At 39.4% G+C, this 24,847-nt stretch overlaps 1 protein-coding gene across 2 annotated transcripts in view; it reads left to right on the plus strand.

Annotated features, from left to right (window-relative positions):
• Positions 1 to 24,847, plus strand: part of GLI3 (GLI family zinc finger 3) — a 180,713-nt gene that overhangs the window by 124,610 nt on the left and 31,256 nt on the right. For both annotated transcript variants that reach the window (XM_069958403.1, XM_069958404.1), the window contains exons 7-9: positions 1,222 to 1,423; positions 15,236 to 15,452; positions 22,834 to 22,950. In XM_069958403.1, coding sequence (XP_069814504.1) covers positions 1,222 to 1,423; positions 15,236 to 15,452; positions 22,834 to 22,950 — 536 coding nt within the window. The remainder of the gene's footprint in view (positions 1 to 1,221; positions 1,424 to 15,235; positions 15,453 to 22,833; positions 22,951 to 24,847) is intronic.

A 24,847-nucleotide genomic window follows, 5' to 3' on the forward strand; every position in this document is an offset into this window, starting at 1 on the left:
TTTTAATGGAATCCCGGCCAGAGTGTATATACTCTGTGTACACTTCGGCTGGGTTTTCTTGCGGCCGCAGAAAAAACTGACATGTCAGTTTTGTGCGGCCGCTATTCAATGAATAGAGGTCGTACAAGACTGACAGAGCAGACAATGTAAACTGCGGCTTCGGACACACTATACATTGTCAACTATGCATAATTGGTATGTGGGCACACCTGAATATGCCCACATATCAATTCTAAAGAAATGAAGTTCATCCGGCCAGTACTGCAGTACCGGTCGAGATGAACTTCACTGACACCAGCTGTTTTGTGACACAACCATATCACAGAACGGCCAGTGTCATACTGTATGTGAACCCAGCCTTTAATTGTTTTTCGCAGTATGTGCAAAAGATTTTTTATTTACAGGTTTCCAAAAACATCAGTGGCAACCGGAGTGGTATAACTATGTTTTACAGTGTTTTGTTCATTGATGAGCTAGTAGTATCTTCTAATTCACACATTATTTACAGTACCTCAGATAGTGGCTGAATGATTATTATGACATTTTTTTTTTTTTTTAGGTTTTAGTCCTAGGAAAAATCCAGATGGAGCACAATGAAAAGGACTGCACCATAATGGGACCTTTTCTTTATTTTCAGCTCTGCATTTTTACTACAAAAAAAAAAAAAGGCACAGACTTGTCAGTAGCTGAGACCCAGGCAGCAGCGGCAGCATCTCATCGCTTGTGGTGAATTAATGAATGGAATGTCGTAGCAGCCATCAGATTCATAAATCACCAGAAATGAGAGGGCTAATACATAGGAGTCTTATCCTTTTGTTTAGCAATTTATCATGCACTTGCACATTAATAAACAACGCTCCCTTGAGGGAAGCTTTGGGAAGATACATTTTTCTTTCTAATTTTCCTCAAATGTAGCCAGTAGATCACAGGTGTAGAGTGAAGGCGCTTGTCAAAACTACTCGCTGTTTTGACCCACTCTATAGTAAACCAGGTCTACACTGTTTTAAGAACATCATGCATTTACACATTACCTTGGATTTGCACATCCCAATTTTTCTGCAGCTCATACATTTGTCCGTGCAAAAAAATTTACAAAATGTGGGCCACAGATTTCTGTTATGAGAAAGCTGCAGAATACATGTGGACCAAATCTGACAGATGGAAATTAATGTGCAGCTATACTGAGGTATAGTTAGTTGTAACTTTCTCTCTTCTTTTAAGGTTCCAGGTTTCCCAGCCCTAGGCTCGCAGCCCGACCGAGCAGGAAGCGAACATTGTCTATTTCCCCACTCTCTGATCACAGCTTTGACCTTCAGACCATGATCAGAACATCTCCAAACTCTCTAGTCACCATTCTCAACAACTCACGTAGCAGCTCATCAGCCAGTGGCTCTTATGGACATTTATCAGCAAGTGCAATAAGGTAAAGCTTGATTTTTTTTTCTAGGTTTCTTAACTATTCACTATATTTTTTATAAACACAAATTTTGATTGATGGCCTCTGTAATTGTAGAGAACAAGGGAACACATACAGGTACTTTGAAAAATAATTTCTAATTAGCTACAATCCAGTTTTTCAAAGTTTTTGGATTAATTGTCACATTTAATTTTTCCAGATTGTTGCACAGTGTATAATATAAGATGACTTCCAGCAGAACTGTCTGGCTTTCCTATAAAAACCAATCCCTGTGCAGCTTTCATTTGACCAGAGCTTGTTAAGAAATAAAATATATGAGTTGTGACTCTATTATCTGTTTAATATTTTTTATGTTTATCATTTTTTAAATATTTTATGTACATTGTTAAGAGGGATGCCATCCTGAGCTGCTTTGATGACCATTCAAAATTATACTATACAGCAGCCACATAGACCATAGAAAACAATAGTTTGGTGAAGTTTACTGCCTTCCATATGATAGTTTTCTAGGCATGCTCTGTGACCTGTACAAAGGTCCGTTTACAGGGAGAAGCTGAGCTATATCTATCACCCATTATTTATGATGGATCCTTTGTAATTTATATATAGGTGTTACCTGTCACTGTAATCCTGCCTTTCATAGTAATGAGGACACTGCTGATAGTGTTATCTACAGAACAGGTAGAATCAGCCTAAATTAATTCACAGTGGCTGGAGTGATAGCTACTGGATTTCAGGATGATTTTCAGGAGGATGTATGAACCTGGCACATGGCAGGTTACCCTATCAGAGCTCTGGCAGGTATGTAGTTCGCTCCTAAAGCAAGTGGTCTACAAAACTGGCAGAAACACTAAAGCCTTGAATTGTAAGTGTATTAAAATTTGGGGTCCACTGTGGTTATATGAACATATTCTCATATCTAGATTTGTCAGTTGTATTGTTCTTCTCCATCATAAGAGAAGAACAACAAAATTGACAAAATGCCGGATCTATTGTACGACAGATACCAACGGCATATAATGGAACTCCTCAAATATGATAGAATCTGTAGTGGAAGTCCCAAATACAGCCTCAAATCCAGATGGAAACAGAGCCTACATCAGAAAAAAATATGGATTCATGTATTTCTGCCTTATTTTATAGCATGTTGATAAATGCATTCAACGGGCAAAAAAAATCCTAGTTAAAGGAATACAATCAGTTATTGTAAGTTTGATCACAGCTGTTTCTGGTAAATTCCACATCTGCATTGCCACAAAGTTTGACTTTCATGAGGTCTAATGTTTAGCTGCATTATTATTCTAAGTTAGTTAAGTTGGCAATTTGAGACTCCACATCTTAATGAAATTACAATGCAGTTCACTGACCCACAAGAAAGAAAAATCTTTCCAGAAGTCTCTTTTAGTCTCAAATGTTTCAAGCACAATGGAGTTGTGTCTTTGTCCTGTTCCCTGCATGCGGTGCTATTATTTTCTGTTGCATATTTGTCATGTACATGCAGCTAGTTCTCCACACACTGGCCTAATAAGGAATAGAGCTATGACTCATTTTACATCATACCACTAAAACGCTATACAAGGCAAATAGCAGATTGACAGTGCTTGAGACTTCCAGACAGCCTGATCTGCCAAATATAGGAAGAAACTACTGTCTTTGTTGAAATGTATTACCTAACACTACCACTGATGATACTGAAGTGGTTGTAAAATATGTCAGATTTATTAGATGTTTTTTTTCTAGGAGTAACACATTTTTCTAAGAGGGGTTAGGGGAGAAGTCATTATCTAAAATAGTAGAAACTCATATATCCAGCCCCTTGTTGCTGTCACTTTGAGGCTATGTTCACACAACGTTTTTTCAGCTCCATTTAAAATTATGTCCGTCATTTTGAGTCTAAAATAACAGGCGTCATTTAGCTGTCTGGCCTCCCCTTAGTACGATGACGGCTGTTGGTTTGGGTTATTAATTGCCCTTTGGATGAGGCTTAATTTAAAAAGTCAATTGAATTTAATAGTAAAAACTGAGAAAAAACGGTGACAAAAGAAAGACTGTGTGAACAACTATTAAACGTCCGCTGTTTGCAAAAGACGGCCGAAAATAATGATCATGTTTATTATTTTGACGTCCGAGGTATTAAACGGGGTGGTGCGGCGGTAAAGAATTATTCACAGAATAACACACATTACAAAGTTATAAAACTTTGTAATGTATGTTATGTCTGTAATGTATGTTACGTCATCAGCCGCGATTGGCTGAGCACAGTTATGCTCAGCCAATCGCAGCTGAGCATCGGATGACGCTGCACAGGGCGTCCGGCATCCGGAACAGTCAGGGCTGTTCGCCGGCCGGCCGAAGAAGACATCACTGACTGAAGATCGGAGACGGGGGTCGGCACTTGACAGGTAATGTACAGCGCACCACACTTCCGGGTACACGGGTGGGGGTGGTGAGACACGGGGAAGGGGGCCATTCACAGACATAACATACATTACAAAGTTGTATAACTTTGTAATGTGTGTTATTCTGTAAATAATTCTTTACCGCCGCACTACCCCTTTAAGGTCCATTATTCAATACATTGTGTGCATTGGACATTCGTCTTCCCATTGACTTCAATGCATTGACATTTTTTAAATATCAAAATCATCCACCTTTTTTCTACTTTTGACGTTGTGTGAACATAGCCTGATGGTGACAGGTAGAGATGAGCGAACCGGGTTCGGGTTCGAGTGGATCCAAACCCGAACGCTCGGTATTTGATTAGCTGGGGCTGCTGAACTTGGATAAAGCCTTAAGGATGTCTGGAAAATATGAATACAGACAATGACTATATCCATGTTTTTCACATAGCCTTAGGGCTTTATCCAATTTCAGCAGCCACCGCTAATCAAATGCCGAAAGTTTGGGTTCGGATCGACTCGAGCACTGGGAATGCCTGCTTAGCCAATCACTGATTAAGGCGGGTCCAAATTTGTTGATGGGTGATCAAAATGTGTTTAGTTGATTGTAATGGATGCATGACTTGCTGTACTGGATGTATCTGCAGAAAATGTCATGTACAGTACATACAGGTAGAATGATATTAGTAGAATTTATTTTCATGGCTCCTTAAATTAGCGATCAGAACTATGTTCGGTTCTGAAGCAAGTTGTTTCTTATATAATCGTCTTTCTTAGATAATCTTACATTGCAATCCCCATGCATTTAATCTCAGCAATAGTGATGAGCGAATACTGTTTGATCGAATAGATATTCGATCGAATAGTGAGATATTCGAATATTTGATATTCGTACAAATATCCTGCTAATATTCAATAAATATTCGATAAGTGTTCAAATCCCCCAGCTTCCGGTTTCACCCTCCAAATGGTCAAATAGATGTTTTTCACTAATCGAATACTTGTTCCCATAGACTTTAATGGGATCGAATATTCGATCGAATATTCGAATATTCGCAGGATATTAGTACGAATATCAAATATTCGAATATCTCACTATTCGCTCATCACTACTCAGCAAATACAAATCAGAATTCTAAAAGTGTCAGAAACCATTTCAGACTTCTATAAACTTTAGAGGCGTTTTCATTTACCTTAGTAAATGTTTAGTGATGTTTACTATTCCCTGTCATTTTTTATTGCAACGTAGAATCGCAAGACTTTTAATTTGGAAATGAATTTGTAGCAAAGGATTAATAGCCACAGACTCTATGACCCAGCAAAAGTGTAAATTCTGCCTTGTTATTACAGAGGAAAATTTTGCACAGAAGTAGATTGAGATGATAAATTCTTCCCATCTGCAGCTGTCAGTAAGAGCATAATGAGCTGCCCGTCTTCTTGGGTTTATAGTAGCATGATTGCTACCTCTTTCTTCCGTTGTTTTTATTCTTCCCACAAGAATCTACATTTCCTTTATGTAAAAGAGGAGCTATTTGATGTGCTTTAACTAATATTTTGGGTGGCTATAAAATTCCTTATTGGGCGTGGAAGCCAGGAATGCTGTCAACGTGGTTCAACATTAGGCATAAATAGGAAACAATGGAAGGAATGTTTCATGGACCGGTCCCAATTGCAATATACTGGTGTAGCTTTCTATATAAGTTCCAACAGCTCCTAGAGTAAGTTGTGGTGAATTCCTCAGACCTTGAGAGACCCCTCTCCCACCAAAAAGGTCCCCTATAAGCAAGCAGCCTAAACCAACAAAAGTTACACATTTTTGCACAAAATGCTTTTTAGCCAGGAAATTAAAGTAACAACATTATATTTTATCCCCAATTTAATAGCAGTAAATGTTGACTACTGTTTAAGCATGAAGAATATTTGTTCCTTTTATCATGTTGACAGGATAACCCCCATACCTATGTTATAATAGTGAAACATAAAGAAGCTTCCCCATCTTAAAACATAATGTATATTATCAACGGAATTGGCAGTAAGATGGGATAAGCTAATATGCAATAAACACCTAAAGGGGCATTCCGATACAATAAAATTGTTTAAAAGTGGTCTAGGGGTGCACTACAAATAAAAAACATTCTTACCTCTCATTATCCCCTCCTGGGTAGATGGTCCCTGCTGCTTTATTCTTCCTGTGACACATCATCTCAGCAACAAGTGTCTCAGTCAATCACTGGCTAGAGTAAAAGGAAGGAGATGGCAGGGGCCAGGAGCCATCAGACCAGGATATGCAGAGGATCAGGACAGGTGAGTATGGCCCACATGGCCCACATGTAGCAATAATTAGCATACGGTTCAGGAAGATTTCAAACGTACATGTTCAAGAAAAGTTCTGGGGGATTTATAACAGCAGATGTAAAGCAGCGCGTCCGTTTTGACCATGATTAGTTCCTTTTAAGTTGATTTTTAAACTATTTTATTGCGCTGGAATGCCTTTTTAAAGACATTTTCCCAAGACTACAACTTATTACCTGTCCACAGAATATAAGATCAAAGTCTTATCAATGGGGTCTAATTGCTAGGACCCCCATTGAACACAGGAATGAGGGTCCCAAGTGTCTTTCTTTGAATAGAGTGCTAGTTGAGTATGCACACCAACTTTGTTATAGCTGAGTATAGTGAAACGTAGAAAGATAATAATTTGGAAACATAGGACAACAGCTTCAAATTATTATATACATATATGAGCAATGATTTTTTTAAATAACTTTTACAACCTTTCATCTTACCTGGAAGTGTTTTTTGTGCTCCTGGTCACACTAGCTGGGTAGCTAATGACTCAACATTAGTACAGGAAAAAGTAACTTTACAGAATATAGAGCTGAGAGGAGGGGGGGCTGTAAATGACAGCAATTAAGAGCGGAGTCAGGTAAATAATTTATGTAAAATTGGCAAAATGAAATTCTTAAAATAAATACCAAACTGTATTGATTCAGTGAAGGATTCTTCCTATTTTTCAGTGAACATTTGTTCTCTATCAATGCAGAATGTTCTTCTAAATCCACACATGACATTGTTTTCCAACGTTTTAATGAACAGAACAGGGTAGTTACACTTTGTAATATATGTTCACTGAAAGGAAGAGGGAGCATTAAATCATTGTGCCGTGTGATGAATGGTTTGTACTGTACATTGAAGAATACATTGAGCAAACTGGCATAGAAGTCAGTGAACATGAAATCAGCTATTAGAAGGGAGCTTGTGAACAAATCCTGAAGCTGATATGCATCTTTTGATTAATGCCCTATCAATCATCCGTAGTGGTTACCTTAGCAAAGTCAGCCTGTAATCATTCATAGTTCCTTTCAGGAACACTGGCAGGGACTATAGGCTTGTAATAACTGAACATTATTACTGATTTCCTACCGACTCTTGCAGAGAACAATTACTGTGTTCCCCATGTTTGGGCTTTGCATTATGAAGAGAAAAAAAAAAAAAAAAAGTGGCGGCGAGTAAAATGAAAAGAGTTCTGTTCAAATACTGCCAACATTCTCTTAGGGTATTTCTAATGATATTCTGTCCTAAACAGCAAAAAGCTCTTGCAAGTCATAATAATAGTAATATAATTACTGTGAATCAGTCCTGTTTTAGGCTGTGCTTTATCAAGGAGGCATAGTAATGAACATTGTTGGAAATATTTGCTTTAATGAGTTAATTTGCCTGTAATTATAAGATGTGTATTTTTTAATCTAATGTGGCTGAGTGTGAGAGGTGTTCATTTATCTTGGAAGTGGTTGCTGATCTGGAGGAGAAAAACAAATCATTTCAATGTCAGTGCACTGTACTGACCATTCACTATTTTATATAGCAGTCAGGAAAGATAAACGTCATACTGAAGTATATAATCTGAAATATATAGTAAATGCAGTAGGGAAGGCTTTACAACTTCAGTACATGAACAGATATCTCTGTATTAGTCTGAGTTTAAGGCTATGTTCACACTATGTATGTGTGCGGCTGTATTTTTTATGCGGCTGTAAATGTGCGGATGAAACTACGGCCGTGGGAAAAATAGACATGCGGCTGAAAACATATGGTCATTTACTTGGAAATCTGGTTCAACTAAAAATAACAAATAAAATCTTAAGAAACTGATGCAAACACCTCTGGATGCATCTGGGAAAGCAGGGAAACAGTTTACATGAATTGCTATTACCGGGGTTCTGCAGTATGCCGATGCCTCTCATGGTTAATATATTGAATTAATAAAACACATTTTCTTTGTAATAAAGTCCCTTTCGTTGTTCAATAATTTAATTCTAACGAATCCATCATTTTGCAATTAAATATACTGTTAAAATAAATATATATATAGATAAATGTATATATATATATATTTATTTTTTGACAGTATATTTAATTGCACAATGATGGATTCGTTAGAATTAAATTATTGAACAACGAAACTGATTTTATTTCAACGAAAATGCGTTTTATTAATTAAATATTAATTAGTACAGGAAGCTCCAGTAAGCCGTTAATTCATATTGCCGGCAAAAGAGCTTTCTGTACTAATCATCACTTTACTTTAATTAAAACATCAAATGTTTCTTCTAATTATGTTATCACAATAGCATTATTAGAAGAAACATTTAGAATTATATGTGCGCTCAGCTGATTGGCTGATCGGCTCAGCGCACATATAATTAGCGGGTCCGCAGCACAGTGACTTCATTGTGCTGCGGACCAGCGAAGAGGACACATCGGGGTGAGTATAGAGCTCTCCCCTCCCCCTCCCCAGCACTGCACCCCTCCCAGCAAGGAAGGGGGGTCACTTAACCCCTTCCTTGCTGGGATGGGTGCAGTCTGACATTAGTCTGGCCCCCAAGGGGTTAAGGGGGATGCAATACATCCTCCCTTAACCCCTTGGGGGCCAGACTGTAAGCAGCGATCTGTAAAGATGCTGCATACTGTAAGGAGCACAACACCGCTCACAATGATGGGTGTTGTGCTCCTGTTTGTGTGTTTTTTGTGTGTTTCTCCCTTTTTGTTTTTAAGATATCGGTATCCTGGGGATTACGTCGGTTTCCGTGGACTACGTCGATGACCAGCGGTTGTTTGTTGTTTTTTTTTTTATAAAATGGTCAATGAGGGGTGTGGGGGTGTTTTTATTTGAATAAAAAAATGTTTTAACTTGTGTCTTGTCTTTATTTCTTTACTTTATAGACATAGTAGTGGAAGCCGTCTAATAGACGTAATCCATTACTAAGTTGGGGCCTAGTGTTAGCCGGTATAAAGTGGCTAACACTAACCCCCTATTATTACTCCAGTACCCAATGCCACCAGGGGTACTGGGAAGAGCCGGGTGCCAGTGGTCCCGGAGCGTCAAAATTGGGGACCCTATGCGTTTTTTTTTATTATTTATTTTAAAAAAACGCATAGGGTCCCCCCTATTTTTATAACCAGCCTGGTTAAAAACCAAACGACAGCAGCCTGGTAACACCAGGGTGGGAAGAGCCATTGGTTTAGGCCCTCCCCAGCCTAAATCTTACCAGCCTGCTGCCGCCCGGTCCAGGAGCGCCAATTTTGACTTTTCGGGATCACTGGCACCCGGCTCTTCCCAGTACCCCTGGTGGCATTGGGTACTGGGGTAATAATAGGGGGTTAGTGTTAGCCATTTTATACCGGCTAACACTAGGCCCCAACTTAGTAATGGATTCCGTCTATTAGACGGCTTCCACTACTAAGTCTATAAAGTAAAGAAATAAAGACAAGACAAAAGTTAAAACATTTTTTTATTCAAATAAAAACACCCCCACACCCCTCATTGACCATTTTATAAAAAAAAACAAAAAAAAAAAAACAACCGCTGGTCATCGACGTAGTCCACAGAATCCGACGTAATCCCCAGGATACCGATATCTGAAAAACAAAAAGGGAGAAACACACAAAAAACACACAAACAGGAGCACAACACCCATCATTGTGAGTGGTGTTGTGCTCCTTACAGTATGCAGCATCTTTACAGATCGCTGCTTACAGTCTGGCCCCCAAGGGGTTAAGGGAGGATGTATTGCATCCCCCTGAACCCCTTGGGGGCCAGACTGATGTCAGACTGCACCCATCCCAGCAAGGAAGGGGTTAAGTGACCCCCCCTTCCTTGCTGGGAGGGGTGCAGTGCTGGGGAGGGGGTGGGGAGAGCTCTATACTCACCCCGATGTATCCTCTTCGCTGGTCCGCAGCACAATGAAGTCACTGTGCTGCAGACCCACTAATTATATGTGCGCTGAGCCGATCAGCCAATCAGCTGAGCGCACATATAATTCTAAATGTTTCTTCTAATAATGCTATTGTGATAACATAATTAGAAGAAACATTTGATGTTTTAATTAAAGTAAAGTGATGATTAGTACAGAAAGCTCTTTTGCCGGCAATATGAATTAACGGCTTACTGGAGCTTCCTGTACTAATTAATATTTAATTAATAAAACACATTTTCAGTGAAATAAAATCAGTTTCGTTGTTCAATAATTTAATTCTAACGAATCCATCATTGTGCAATTAAATATACTGTCAAAAAATAAATATATATATAAATATACATTTATTTATATATATTTAGTATAATTATAATTATTAGTATATTTAATTGCAAAATGATGGATTCGTTAGAATTAAATTATTGAACAACGAAAGGGACTTTATTACAAAGAAAATGTGTTTTATTAATTTAATATATTAACAATTAGAGGCATCGGCATTCGGCATCATTGCCGGCTATTTTTGAAGTACTCCGTACGGACCGCCTGTCAATCCACGGCCGCATTTCCAGCCGCAAACAATGGCCTTGTTCATTTTTTACGGGTCCGTTTACGATAGGGCCGTAGATTCATACATAGTGTGCACTGTGCAGCGTACGCATGAACCACCAAAAATACTGCCGCACAATTACAGCCGCAAATACAGCCGCACAGTTACATAGTCTGAACCTAGCCTAAATATGCAAAAAAGGGGGTCAGTGGAGCCTCGGTTACCAGTCTCAAAATATGGGAATAGCCATATATCCCTCCTGGGAAGGAAACCCATTGCTAAGGAGTGCCTCTAGTGAGATCCTAGTGAGATCACCAAATATTGCCCCCGTTAGCTAGAATCCTACTCCACACTTATGAAGGGCAATATCCTGAAACAGCTGTCTGTGGATGGATGCTTGGCTTTGGTATTTTACTTGTCATGTAGCAATACTCAAAACTGAGTCAGACTCATAACTGAGGCCCTTTTTTTTACATATTCAAATTTTTTAGGGGGCAAGGCATCAATATAGACTCTTGAATGAGTACTAATCTCTCCCCGAAACAGCTGTCTGTGGATGGATACCTGGCTTAGGTAATTCCCTTGTCATGTCACAATACTCACAATTAAGTTAGACTTTGATGTAAAAGGGGCCGCCCTGGTATTTCCCTATTTCTATCCTAATATATGCAACCGAGTGGGACTTAAGGGACTGCATATCAGGATGGTTTGGTGATCTACTCACTAAGAGGCACCCCTTAGCAACAGGTTTCCTTCCCAGGAGGGATATCTGGCTATTCTTGTGTTTTGAGAGTTGTAACTTGAGAGACTCTCCCTCTGCCTGAGCTCAGTGATTGTTGTGTTTAGCCTGGGGTCAAAACTTTACCAAAATAATTATAGAATTTATGTTCTCCCCAAACTGGTGTTGATTCTCTAGTTTTCCCTCTCAGTCCAAAAGCAAAATGGTTTTTGAAAATACCCCTATAAAGAATAATAGACTGTGAGCCCCACTGAGCCAGGGTGTGACTAAAGGCCCTATTCCACGGAACGATTATTGTCTTACGGCCGATAATCGTTCTGTGGAATAGGAGGCACCGATCAGCCGACATCGTTCATGTCGGCTGATCGTTGAAGTCATTTGTCTTTCAACATGTTGAAAGACAAACCACTTATATAGCAGCGATCTGCTGCCGGTGCTCCATGGAATAGGAGCAGTGGTGACAGACCGCCGCTATATCCTATGGGCTGCCCGGATGATCAGCGATCACCCGGGCAGCCCCCCCGCAGCTCCCCCTGGCCCTCCCTGGACTCACCTGCTATTACACGCGGCAGCAGCGAGCGGGGAACGAGGAGCAAACGAGCGCTCACAGTGCTTGTTTGCTCCTCAGAGTCAGGCCGTGGAATACAGCCTTAAGTAAATAGGCTGGCCAGACATGCTCCACTGTTTTCTGGGGGATGGTGCACACAGTGCCAATTTAAGATAGCCCAGCAATTTGGTCAGAACAGAATCTTTGCCCTGGGTAAATGAACACTAAATAATAAACATATAGGAGTACATATATTATTGAGTTTGCACTACTATTTTGGCCAATAATAAGTTTTTGCTCAAAGCGTAAATATTTGCACAAGATTTATAAAGGCATTTGCGCTACTTTTAAGCAGCATGCGCTGACTGTACCATTTTTCTTTTTTTACGCTTGCAGGGGCCTTTGTTTCATATTAGCGCATCAGTACTCCACTCCTACTCCTAAATTGCACTCCAGTACTCCACTCCTGCCCTGACGTTGTTTTTTAGCCAAGCTGTTTTAGCACAAAAAATGCACAAGATTCATCAAGGACCTTGCGCCTATTAATACATTTTGCATAAGGTCCAGGTTTTTTTGCTCAGCACAGAAAAGAAAAATGCAATCACAAAAAATGCGCAGATGGTACATTTGTCCCATAGAACTATGCCTGACTCCTATTCAAATAGACCCTCCTACATGGATGGGGGTTTTATTTTTTATTGCAGCAGCAGTATCGCAGCAGTAGTTTCTACATTGGTTCCCAGCCTTTGAGTATTAATGCAAATTGGGGTTATCAAAGAACTTTCTACTTGAAGAATATCTAATATTTTTACCGTCGTAGAGTTGTAGAAAAAAAGAGGCTTCAGTGGACCTTTACTATCTCTATACTTAATGATGCATGTAGACACATATGAATCAGGAAAACTTAAAAAAGTTAACAAAGGAATTTTCCAAAGAAACACACAAACATTCAAATGTACATTTGCCGCACCTTCAAGGCCAACAGGTCTCTCATTTTCATTTGAAAGAAACTTGTAAGTAGGTTTTACATCACTAACCCACCACCACTTGCTTTTATTGATGGGGTTTAGCTTTTTAGGCTGTCTTTGCAATATTAATAGCTGCAATCTGTAAAAGAAGTTCAATCTCCACTTGTACGGACATTGTAGGACCATGAAGGTGGAGGTGCCCAAAACTAAACCCCTATTCTTTGTAGGTACCAACAAAATAACACACATGGAAATAAAATACTTTATAATAAACAGGAGCACGTAGCAGAATAACAGAAAAGGGATGAAGATCTAAAGAACAGAGATCCCTGTAAGGTAGATGTTTCCCCATAAATAAATAAATATCGGAGAATGTAGAGAGTAGCAAAAAAGCTAAAGAAGAATAAGTGTTCTATATAGGTGAAAGAGCCCAACATGTATCTCTGTGAAAGAAGGCTTCTTTGGGGGTCCCACCATATTGGGTTTGGCTCATGTGTAGTGTGCTTCCAGCCTGTAAGAAGAGGACTTGAGTCAATGTATCCAATGCTCTGGAGGGTCAGTCATTCCAGATTGGGGCTATTTACAGTCTGGCCTCCCCGACTCTTCTATTGAGTGGCCTTACCTCTATAACTCCTACAAGGCAATTTATGTACAGTAAATGTAGGGATAAATCTGTTATATAGGAATAATACAGTACTAATATCACATATAAAGACAACTTTAGAAAGCTAAAACCTGAAAGCAAAAAAAAAAAGCGGTGAACCTCGGTAAAGATTTCCAATAAAAGAAATAAACCAGATCAAGCTAGAAGGTAAAGAGTTGCATTAAGAATAAAATGTGAGAATTAAACATAACTTTCTGTTATCTCCTATTAGCGATTGGAGTGTATCACTGGGAACAATTATTTGAGAAGCGTGCAATAAAGAGTGGTTTGGCAATGCCTGCTTGAAGAGTGAAGTCTTTATGCTGTAATATAATTTTCCTCAGAATTGAACCGTAGGCTCAGGAACACAGAGGAGTAATGAAGTGATGACAGGTATTAGCATGCATAATGGGCTTTAATAGACATTTAATGATGTTAAACTGGAAGAGAGAGACGGGATCTCCCATTGGAATATCCCCACACTGAAATCCATTGATCAGCAGTCTTACAGCAGATTTTAATGCAAGCTGCTGTGATGGAAATTCTTTTTAGGTGACATTCTGGCTGAGCAGAACCTTCCATTGCCCCCCTCCCTAAATAAGTGATATGACAAGCACTGTGCACAAGGCACATTTACCAAATGATTTTCTTTCCTGATAATGTGATCTGGAAACTTATGTAGGGATTTTCACATTCTAAGATTTAGGCTTTGCACAAACCATAAAATAAAGGTAAATATGGGTGTATTTATAATATAGTAATGCACTTCATTTATATCAATAGGCAGTGCACACACTGTATACAGTAATAATTGTAAGCGACCATCAGAATAATAAACATGTTTATTTACCACCTGATTTAGCAAAATCTGTTCATGCACTGTTATATTTTCACTCAAAATTAAAGTCATATTTAGCTTTTATTTTATTGTGTGAACCAAAACAGTCTCCCATTTCATCAGGTGTATTCGAAAAATCCTTAAAGGGACTGTATTGCCTAGATTTGTTTGTACTGATCAGTGTCTGATATGGAAACATTCTTTTTTTCTAATCTATTTCTATTTTCTGATAGAATTTCTTTTCATTTCACTTTTAGTACATTATGGGGGCAGCCATCTTATCTGAGCTGTTTTTGTTTTTTTTACGGCATTTAGTGACATGCATTACAGCAAGCCTCACAGACACAGGGACAATGAACATCTCCAGACTCTATTCTTTGCATGGGACAAATTTGTAAGCATGCATTGCGACCTCTGTGACCTGTGCAAAGGTCAGTGCACAGGGAGAGGGAGGCTGAGCTGTAGACATTATCCATTGTTTCTGTTATCTACTGGTGTCTGCTTTTGCTCCAATTCTGTACAGATTACTTTCCAGCAGCCCGCTACTCACCATCACAGAAGAAAAAGAAAGTCTTAATTTAGCTATAAGTCTAGTGGCCAGAATGCAAACTGCAAGATTGAAAGTTTATTTTAGATATAAAAATATGTGTTACATAAAAACTTGATTTACACAGTAGGTCATTATCTGTTGTTACATTCCCTTTACAGTGAGCTTTTTTTTTCTGCTATGTACAACATATTAGGTTTCAATATTTTCACCCATCTACTCGTAAAGTATTATATTTAATGTACCATTATGCAAAGATGATAACATTTAAAACTTAATGGTTTTATGTACCTTTTGTAATATTATTTTTTGCTTTTCTCTTTTTTTCAGCCCAGCATTGAGTTTTACGTATCCACCTACTCCAGTATCATGGCAACAGATGCATCAACATATAATAAATAGGCAACATAGTATAGGCTCAGCTTTTGGACACAGCCCCCCACTAATACATCCAGCACCCACATTTCCCAGCCAGAGAACCGTTCCAGGAATTCCTAGCGTCTTGAATCCAGTCCAGGTCAGCGTGGGTCCATCAGAGGTCATACAGGTGAGATTTCATCCTTGATGTATCTTCACTTAAATTGGATGAAGTAGCTTATTATCGGATCAGACGAGATAGGATGCATTCGTTTCCCTTTCTTGGACCACTTTTGGTAGTCACTGTATACCAGGTATGCCTCAAAAGACCTACCCAGTATGGAGATGCTTTGACCCAGCTGTCCCTCTGTCACACTCTAGCCCTAGTCAGTCAGGTCCTTATACTTTACCAATTCTTCTGCTTTTAACAAATGATTTTAAAGAACTGATTTTTTACTTATAGCAAAATATACCCCACCGCTTGGCAGGTCATTGCCAGCACAATATGACTTTATATATATTTCCTCCTTCCTTTGTAATAACTTATTTGTATTTTCATCTACAGTGCCATTTGAAGGCTTGTTTTGTGTGTGACCAATTTTACCTTGAAATTACATCTTACATTACAAAAACTATACTGCAAAACAGAAAAAAAATATGCATTCCGTTCGGGGCCGCATTGAAATCCACGGCCGTGAGTTGGAACAGTTCCGGCCTCAAACAATGGTCTTGTTCTTTTTTCACGGTGCCGTATACGATCCGGCCGTAGGCTCATACGTAGTGTGCATTGTGCGGCCGTATATCGTATACTTTCCAGGGTACGCATTAACCTCATAACTGCGGGCGTATATTCGCGGTTCGCACTACGGTCGGAAATATATGTAGTGTGAACATAGCCTTGTAGTCTATCTATTGTATGAGCAATAACTGGGAGTGACAGGTGCCTTCAGATTTTCTGGCTGTCATGGTAACAGATTGGTATGGCGCAAGGATGCATTGTGGGGCTGCCATTGATGGTCCTGTCAGACAAGATGTCAGACAACCAGCTAAATGTTGTTATCACTGTTAATCTCGGCATTTATCATGAGTTAAATGACTGGCATCAACAGGATCACTGATATTGGTTAGCAGCAGACACCAGGTATGTATAGTGCAGACTCTGCTTCTGAGCTTGTTCTATACTTCCTTTCCCCTACCTGTAACATCTGTTTACATGGGGCTGTCAGGAAGGGGTTAGACAACTTTTTAAATCACTTGTATTGCTTATTGTGGGTACAGGGTTTAAAACTGCTCAGTGACTCACTGGCTGCAGCAGTGACTTTGCCCGTGGCTAAGCTGACTTTTCTGTGTGTTTAAAGAGCAGGAAGAGCTGACAGTGGAAATGACGTCAGTGACCAGTCAATGCAGTAAAGTAAAAATATTTCTCTAGAATGCCCCTTTAAATATAATTTGCACCATACTTGAAGCCCTATAAGCATGATAGATGGTATATTTCTTACACGTACAACAAATGTACAATGTCCATTTATTTCAATTGAGAGCAAATATATATATATATATATATATATATATATATATATATATATCCTGCATGTATTTGCTATGGATGCAAATAAGATCAGGGCTATACATATTTAAAATATAATGGAAAACTTGTTCAGTTGGATTTGCAGATTTACCTTCTAGACGACATTTTAAGGCTAAGTTTCTGAAATATTTGTTATGGGTACACATCAATGGATTTTTTTTTTCTAATATGAAAATGTGATTGCACTCATGTATCAAAGTCAGTTTGCCTGTCCATCCCAGGCTATCACTTCAAAGCTGTAGGATGGATTGTAGAGGAGTTATGCGGAGCATACATTATACTCACATACATCATTCCTGTCTGGCCCATTGTTTTTGCTGTATATGTGCCCATGTCCTGGATGTCTTACATTATGCACATCATTATATTAACATGTGAATCCACCCGGCTCCTAATTAACTGTCAGTGGAGCCTTCTGCCTCTTGTCTTCATTGGTAATGAACAGCTGTAGGCACCAGTCTCATCACTAAGCATACACCAGCTTCTGTATAAGTTAGCATGATGCATTTCCAAAGGAAGACACTTCATTTTACAAATGTAGACATATACATCTTATCCTATCCTGTAGAGTCTAGATTCAAAGGCATTATAGTCATCAATAAGGCAGTTAAGCAATTGTAAACCTTGTAAACCAGTAACACACTTTCATATGTGTAATATGGACACATTTCGTTTTCCTGTGTTAGGCTATGTTCACACAACCTTCTTTTTCATTAAAGAAAGGATGCTGATTGCAATGGTATGTGTTATTTAGCATAGACGTTAAAATAATGTACCTGCCTGTTATTTCTGGAAGCCGTTCAATGAACAGCTTCCGGAAATAATAGCTGTTCACACGATCTAATGTGCCTCCATTGAAGTGAATGGTTAATTGATTTGTGGGCACACATGACGGTGCTTGCAAGTCAATGTTAGAAAAAAAATGTTCCTGCCGCTGATACAGAGGTATCAGCTACAGGAACATCCTGAATGCAGCCCAGCAGCCAGCCGTTGCTATGTAGTGTGAACAGCGTCCATTGCTATGTAGTGTGAATATAAAAAAACTAAACACAGAGATCACTGAGCTCAAGGAGATCCTTAAGCTCAGTGATTGCTGTGTTTTGTTGGTCTATTTTTCATTGCCCTTGGTAGCCAGAATCCTTCTCCACATTGACGAGGGGCAAATACCCTGAAACAGCTGTCTGTGGATAGATGCCTAGCCATGGTAACCCTTGTCACGTCGCAATACTCGCCACAGAGTTAGACTTTGTGAAGCAAAAGAAGGACAGAAGGAAACTAGGGTAACTAAATCAAGCGCACACCAAAATGAAGTAGAACAAGAATAAACTTTATTAAGTACCAGCTGAACAAACAATATAAAAACATCTAAAAATCCCCGAAAGAGGGGAGACAAACTGCAGAACCTATGAATAAAGGTGAAACTGCACTGCTACAGTGTTCTGGGCCAAGAAGGGCCCCCCAGGCATGGGACTCAAGAAAGGGGGAAAGAAGAATATATATAACTATGCGATCACAAACAATGTTAAGAAAGATGACTCCAGGACTCCTGACGAAGCCGCAATGTAGCGGCGATACGCGTGGGGTATTCCTTTCTGCTACATGGGGACGTGATATATTTTAAGGGTATGACTTCTATGATTTTTGTGATCTCCTGATTATTATTCCTATCATCTTTCTTAACATTGTTTGTGATCGCATAGTTATATATATTCTTCTTTCCCCCTTTCTTGAGTCCCATGCCTGGGGGGCCCTTCTTGGCCCAGAACACTGTAGCAGTGCAGTTTCACCTTTATTCATAGGTTCTGCAGTTTGTCTCCCCTCTTTCGGGGATTTTTAGATGTTTTTATATTGTTTGTTCAGCTGGTACTTAATAAAGTTTATTCTTGTTCTACTTCATTTTGGTGTGCGCTTGATTTAGTTACCCTAGTTTCCTTCTGTCCTTCTTTTGCTTCACATTGTCTTGCGCCTAGGGTAGTCAGCTGCACCCAGCTTTATTTATTTCTTTACCTGGTGGTGCCCACCCTGTCCCCTTAGTACAGAGTTAGACTTTGACACAAAGGAGGCCAATCTGGTATTTCCCTATTTATGTTCCAATACTCACAACTGAGTGGGACTTAAGGGGCTACGTATCAGGTTAGTTTGGTGAACTCCCCACTGGGAGGCACCCCTTAGACACAGGCTTTCCTTCTTTGGAGCGATAACTGGCTATTCCCGTGCTTTTTTGCAAAGGTAGTGTGAAAAAAGCCTCATGGTGTCTTTACACAAGAGGATATGATGAAGGTGTCACTCACCAGATTCGGTAAAAGATGCTTTATTATGACAGTAAAGGCATCAGCAACAGGTGCTTTCCACAGAAATAAAAAGCGACGGCCATTTCACGTGTAAAACCCTTCTTCTCAGTTTTGTGAGCCGAGAAGAAGGGTTTTACACATGAAACGGATGTCGCTCTGTATTTCTGTGGAAAGCACCTGTTGCTGATGCCTTTACTGTCATAATAAAGCATCTTTTACCGAATCTGGTGAGTGACGCCTTTATCATATCCTCTGGTGTAAAGATACTACTGGACTTTTATAGCAGACACTACGAGTGGTTTAGTGTCATCGTAGAAGGGAGTGTCACGTGGAGGTCCTTATATTTGTTTCATAACACTGGGACAGTGCCGACATTGTTGCCTTTTGTTGACATAGCTTCATGGTGTGTTTACACCAGGGCTGGCCTTAGGGTAGATGGCTCCCTGTAAGGAATTTACTTTATCATAATCAGTGCTCTACACACACAGTATAATGTCCTGAAAGTGCCCCTACTCAGTATCAAGAGCCCCATTACATACAGTACTTTTCTTGTAAAACTGTTCTCTTACCACCATACAGTGATTACATGTTGCCTCCAAACTGCTCTAAACTAAACTGTTTTAAAACCTGCTCTGTCAGTGTTGCTGCATCTAACTATGAGCACTCGTTACGGCATGGTTGGGTAAGTAGATTAATCACTTACCCATCTTGATAAATCATTAGTGCCATTCAGCCTATAATCGGCATGTCTAAAAGTGTCAGCCATCAGCCAAGAAGAGGGAAAACCCTTGCTCGTCAGCTGATCGCACATCTTTTGAGCAGCGCTAAAAATCATTGTTTATTGCCAGGGATGTGCTGACAATAGCATTTTATTTAAGTAGCTGCAGGAACTATACAGGCATTGTACCTGCAGGCCAGCTGCTCAATTAATTGTGCCGTGTAAAGACACTTCAAGTCTTTAAGGCACTGATCGAGATAAGCATTCATTTGCAGCCAGGGATAGCCTAAGAATGGTTAGTGCAAATAAACCTTAACAGTGTTGTAAAGATCTGTGGAATGGTTAGTGCGAGTAGAAAGCAGTCAGGGCAGTGCGCTCGATTCCCTGGCTTGCTGCTCGCTCTAGCTCATTGCAGGTGATGGGTTCCATTACAGGTATGTGGCATCTGTCTCTAACAAGACGGATCAAGCTCCGAGTTGGCGAGTGGCGTGCTCCACCGCATTCTTTTTCCACGCTGCATTTAGAGATTGGTGGAGTTCCTAGCATGGGATACCATGATCAAAACTTCTGTGGGACTTGTCAAAAGTTTTTTTTTGTTGTTTTTTTTTATTATAGTAAAGCATTAAAGAGGTTGATATATGGCTGCCGGGTAGTAATAACTGAATGTTACGGTATATGGGCAAGATTGTGGGACCACACATTAAAGGTCCCTTTACACAGCCCGATTATTGTTAATGAGTGTTCCTAGGAAAGCTTAGTCACCAGATCATCGGCCAGTGGAATCTGATCTTTTGTGTGGCCGGTAAAACCATCGTTATGGGCCACACATTACTCAGTCTAAACAGGAGATAAATGATGTTTCTTTACTAAGTGAACCTTTGAGATTGCTGTTCAAAGTGTTTATGCTTACTGTACATGCTGGCCACATTGTACTTCTTGTACTTTAAAGTTTTTATTGCATATGGAAAAAAAATTTGAAGTTTTGACTTCAAGGCTCCTACTATTTGTATGTGTCACATATGCATTGCAGACATTTCAGCGTGCAAAGGCTACAAACAAACCCTGTGCAGTCTGATTCCACAGTCATATCTCTACTTTTTGTTAACATGTTTTGAATAGTTTAGAAAAAAAAGTAGGAAACAGAGGCAAATAATTCTGTTCAGCAGGATACAGACTGATGACAAAATATCAACTATGTCCCAGACTTATCAAAGTATATAAAAGAGAAACTCATGTAAGCTGCCCATAGCAACCATTCACAGCTCAGATTTCAGCTATGGTACAATAAAAGCTGAGCTGTTTGGCTGCTGCGGGCAGTTTATACCAGTTTCTATTTTAAATCTGGGCCTGTGTATATTTTTTTCTCAAACACATTTTTATTGTGGAAAAAAGGTATGTAGCATGAATGTCAGTAATTCTGCAGTACAATGAACATGGGCCTGTGTATTTAAAGGGGTATTTAAGCAAAATAATTTTTCTTTCAAATCAACTGGTGCCATTTGATCTTCCAATACTTATCAGTGGCTGTATGTCCTGCAGGAAGTGGGATATCCTCTCTAGTCTGACACAGTGCTCTCTGCTGCCACCTCTGTCTGTGACAGGAACTGCCCAAAGCAGGAGGGGGTTTCTATAAGGATTTGCTAGGGATCTGGACAGTTGCTGACATAGACAGAGGTTTTAATAGAAGTAAATTAAAATTTCTGGCACTTTCTGGCACCACTTGATTTGAAAGATTTTTTTTTTTTTTTTTTGCTTGCTAAACTACCCCTTTAAATCTCATTAAAATAACTGATGACATCAGCTTAAAGGCTTGGCAAATTGCCTTTTGTGTTGTTTTTCCAGTTGTACCTATAATAGTTCATTGTGTTTGTCTGCTAAAAAAAATAAAAGCTCCATCTCAACTTTTTATCATTTACACTGACAAGTCCAAAAACAAATATTGTGGAGAAAGTAGTGAAAACTTGAATTATGTTGTCTCTAACCACCATGCAAGAAAATATGAAATTAACAATTGCCTAATGTATTGCCTAAATTTCGAAAAGATTCTACATAATACTTAATACTTGCTACAGAGAGAGAGAGAGAGAGAGAGAGAGAGAGAGAGAAGGTTGTCAGCAGAAAAAGACCACTTGGTCCATCTAGTCTGCCCTTTTTGTATTTCTTTTACTATTATCTTAGGATATATCCCAGCCATATTTGAATTCTGCTGGAAGTTTGATCCCAGCATCTACTACTCAGTAAAGTAATATTTTCTCACATTGCCTCGGATCTTTCCCCTAACTAAGCTCAGATTATGTCCCTTTGTTCTTGAGTTCAGTTTTTTTTTGTCCCTTTTGAGCCTTATTTAGTCCTGCGTATCTGCTGCGATACACAGCAGATACGCAGCAGATTAGATCTAAATAACTGAACACAGCATCAAATCTGCACCATCAAATCTGCTGCGTATCTGCTGCGTATACATTGTGTGTGTTTGTACCCTTAGGCTATGTTCACACACAGTATTTCCATTAGTCTTTTGGTCAGTCTTTTTTTAACCAAAACCAGTTGAGGAACTGACAGAGCAAAATTATAGAATTGCACGATTTCTGTTTTTTAACCCACTCCTGGTTTTAGTTGAAGAAAGACTGACCAAAAGACAGAAAGGAAATGATAACTGGTAGATCATCAGCACTCCCGCCTTGTATGATTCCAGTCTCACTACATATACATGAGAAAAAATTCGTAAATTGGCCAATTTTAGGAAATATGCAATAAAGTTTGTGAATGTTTTAACCTAAGCTGAAAAGATTACAAAGTTTCTTCAAAGACGGAAATACTATGTGTGAACAAAACTTAACTAAGAATGTTACAAAAATATACATAAAAAATAACAAAAAAGTGCTAAAAGTGTGCTTTAAAAAACTGCACTGGTAAATTTATAATGTAGAGTACATTAGGTGTTGCCTGTTGTTTACAAACTTATCTTGTTGTTCAGCAGAATAAACCAACAAGTGAGTCTGCGGTGAGCAGTACAGGAGATCCAATGCACAATAAGCGGTCTAAAATCAAGCCTGAGGATGAGCTGCCAAGTCCTGTTGCAGGGAACATACAGGTATCAATATCTCTGTTTATGTTTTATGATATTTTTTTCAGGATATACATTAATTTTATGTCTTATGACTTATATTTTATGTTTACTTATATATTATTATATATGACTTACTACTATATTATTTATATTTTTTAGGTTTAAAATTCAGTTTTTATTATTTGTATGTAATGGACATTTAGGCTATGTTAACACAATGGCCCAGATTTATCAAACAGTGCAAATTTTAGACTGGTGCAAACTGCCCACAGCTGCTCATTAATTTTACCAGAGCTGAAAGCTGAGCTGTGATTGGTTGCTGTAGGCAGTTTGCACCAGTCTAAAATTTACACCCTTTGATAAATCACCCCAAATGTCTTTTCTTGCCTGTATTCGGGTATTTTTAGAAACACTCAGCTCTTTCCGGCAGCTCCATTTATAAGGGGCTGGGGCACCAATCTACAGATCCTCGGGGATACGTAGGTCGAGCCACCCGTGATCTCATACTTGTCCCCTATCCTGTGGACAGGGGACAGGTATGTTTATATCAGAAAACCCCTTTAGGGTTCCCCTAACACACACCAGATTTGCTGCGAATCTGCTGCGAATCCAGTGTCAGTGCATCTCTATGAGAATACATACTCGCAGCGGGATTGACATCCCATGCCTGCCCCTCCACAGCCACTGATTGGCTGAGCAAGACGTCCTACCGAGAACCCCCGAAGCAAGCCGGAGCGGGGAGGAGGTGATGTATGCTCCGGCTGCCAGGAGGTTAACTTACATACACGCAGTGGGATGTCAATCTCGCTGCGAGTATGTATTCTCATAGGGATGCACTGACACTAAATCCGCTGCGGATCCGGTGTGTGAAGGCACCCTTAGGGTGCATTCATGCGTACAGGATCTGCAGCAGATCTGTAGCAGATTTGATGGTGCAGGTTTGAAGTTGCAGATTCAATACAAATCAAATCTGGGCCATCAAATCTGCTGAGGATCTGCTGCAGATTTAAATCTGTGCCATCAAAACTGCTGCAGATCCTGTACGTGTGAACGCAAGGGTAGGCCATGTTCCGACAGCGTAAGACACCGTCCGTTTGATGACCCGTCCGGGTCACAGAATGGCTGGCGTCAGAGAAGATGTTCACTGCCGCTGATCTTGGATGCGGGCGCACCCGTACGCACCCGCATCCGAATTCCCCGCTGCCTAAGGGTGGGTTAACACGTACCGTATCCGCAGCAGATTTTATATCACTGTAACTAAATAACTGAACACAGCATCAAATCTGCACCATCAAATCCGCTGCTGATCCTGTACGTGGGAACGCACCCTTAAGACATTTAAAAGGGTTTCCTGCAGCAGTAGAACTGATGCAACCAGACATTGGCAGCCACTCAATGGGTGATACATCACTACACTTCCCCAGGAGCTGATATAGTGTTTTGCACTGAACATGAGCTTTTGATTGGGAGTGTAAAGGATCAAAATCTGTCTCAGGGTATGCACACACAATGTTTGTTTTTGAACATATTTTTAGATGAAATTTTTAGGTGAAAATGCGGTCAGAAACAAACATTGTCTGAGCATAGCTTAATTTTTAGTCAGTATAAAATCTAGACTAGACGGTCTTAAGCTATATTCACACACAGTAAAAAAAATCTAAATATGGTTGCAATTTTCAGTAATAAAATGTGTGAACAGGTAAGAAAATGCTCCATTTTGCAGCATTTAAATAATGAGCATATTCTTTATTTAGATGCTTGTAATTAATTACATTATTCTATACTGTGTGTGCAGTGCTCTCCAATTTCCGATTGACTTTATTGGGCTATGTTCACAAACAGTATAATAATATCAAAATACATCCACAATTTTCAGTGAAAAATACAGCCATATTCTCAATTTATTAATGTGCTCTATTGA

Source organism: Dendropsophus ebraccatus, chromosome 2 (genome assembly GCF_027789765.1).
Source record: "Dendropsophus ebraccatus isolate aDenEbr1 chromosome 2, aDenEbr1.pat, whole genome shotgun sequence".
NCBI lineage: Eukaryota > Metazoa > Chordata > Amphibia > Anura > Hylidae > Dendropsophus > Dendropsophus ebraccatus.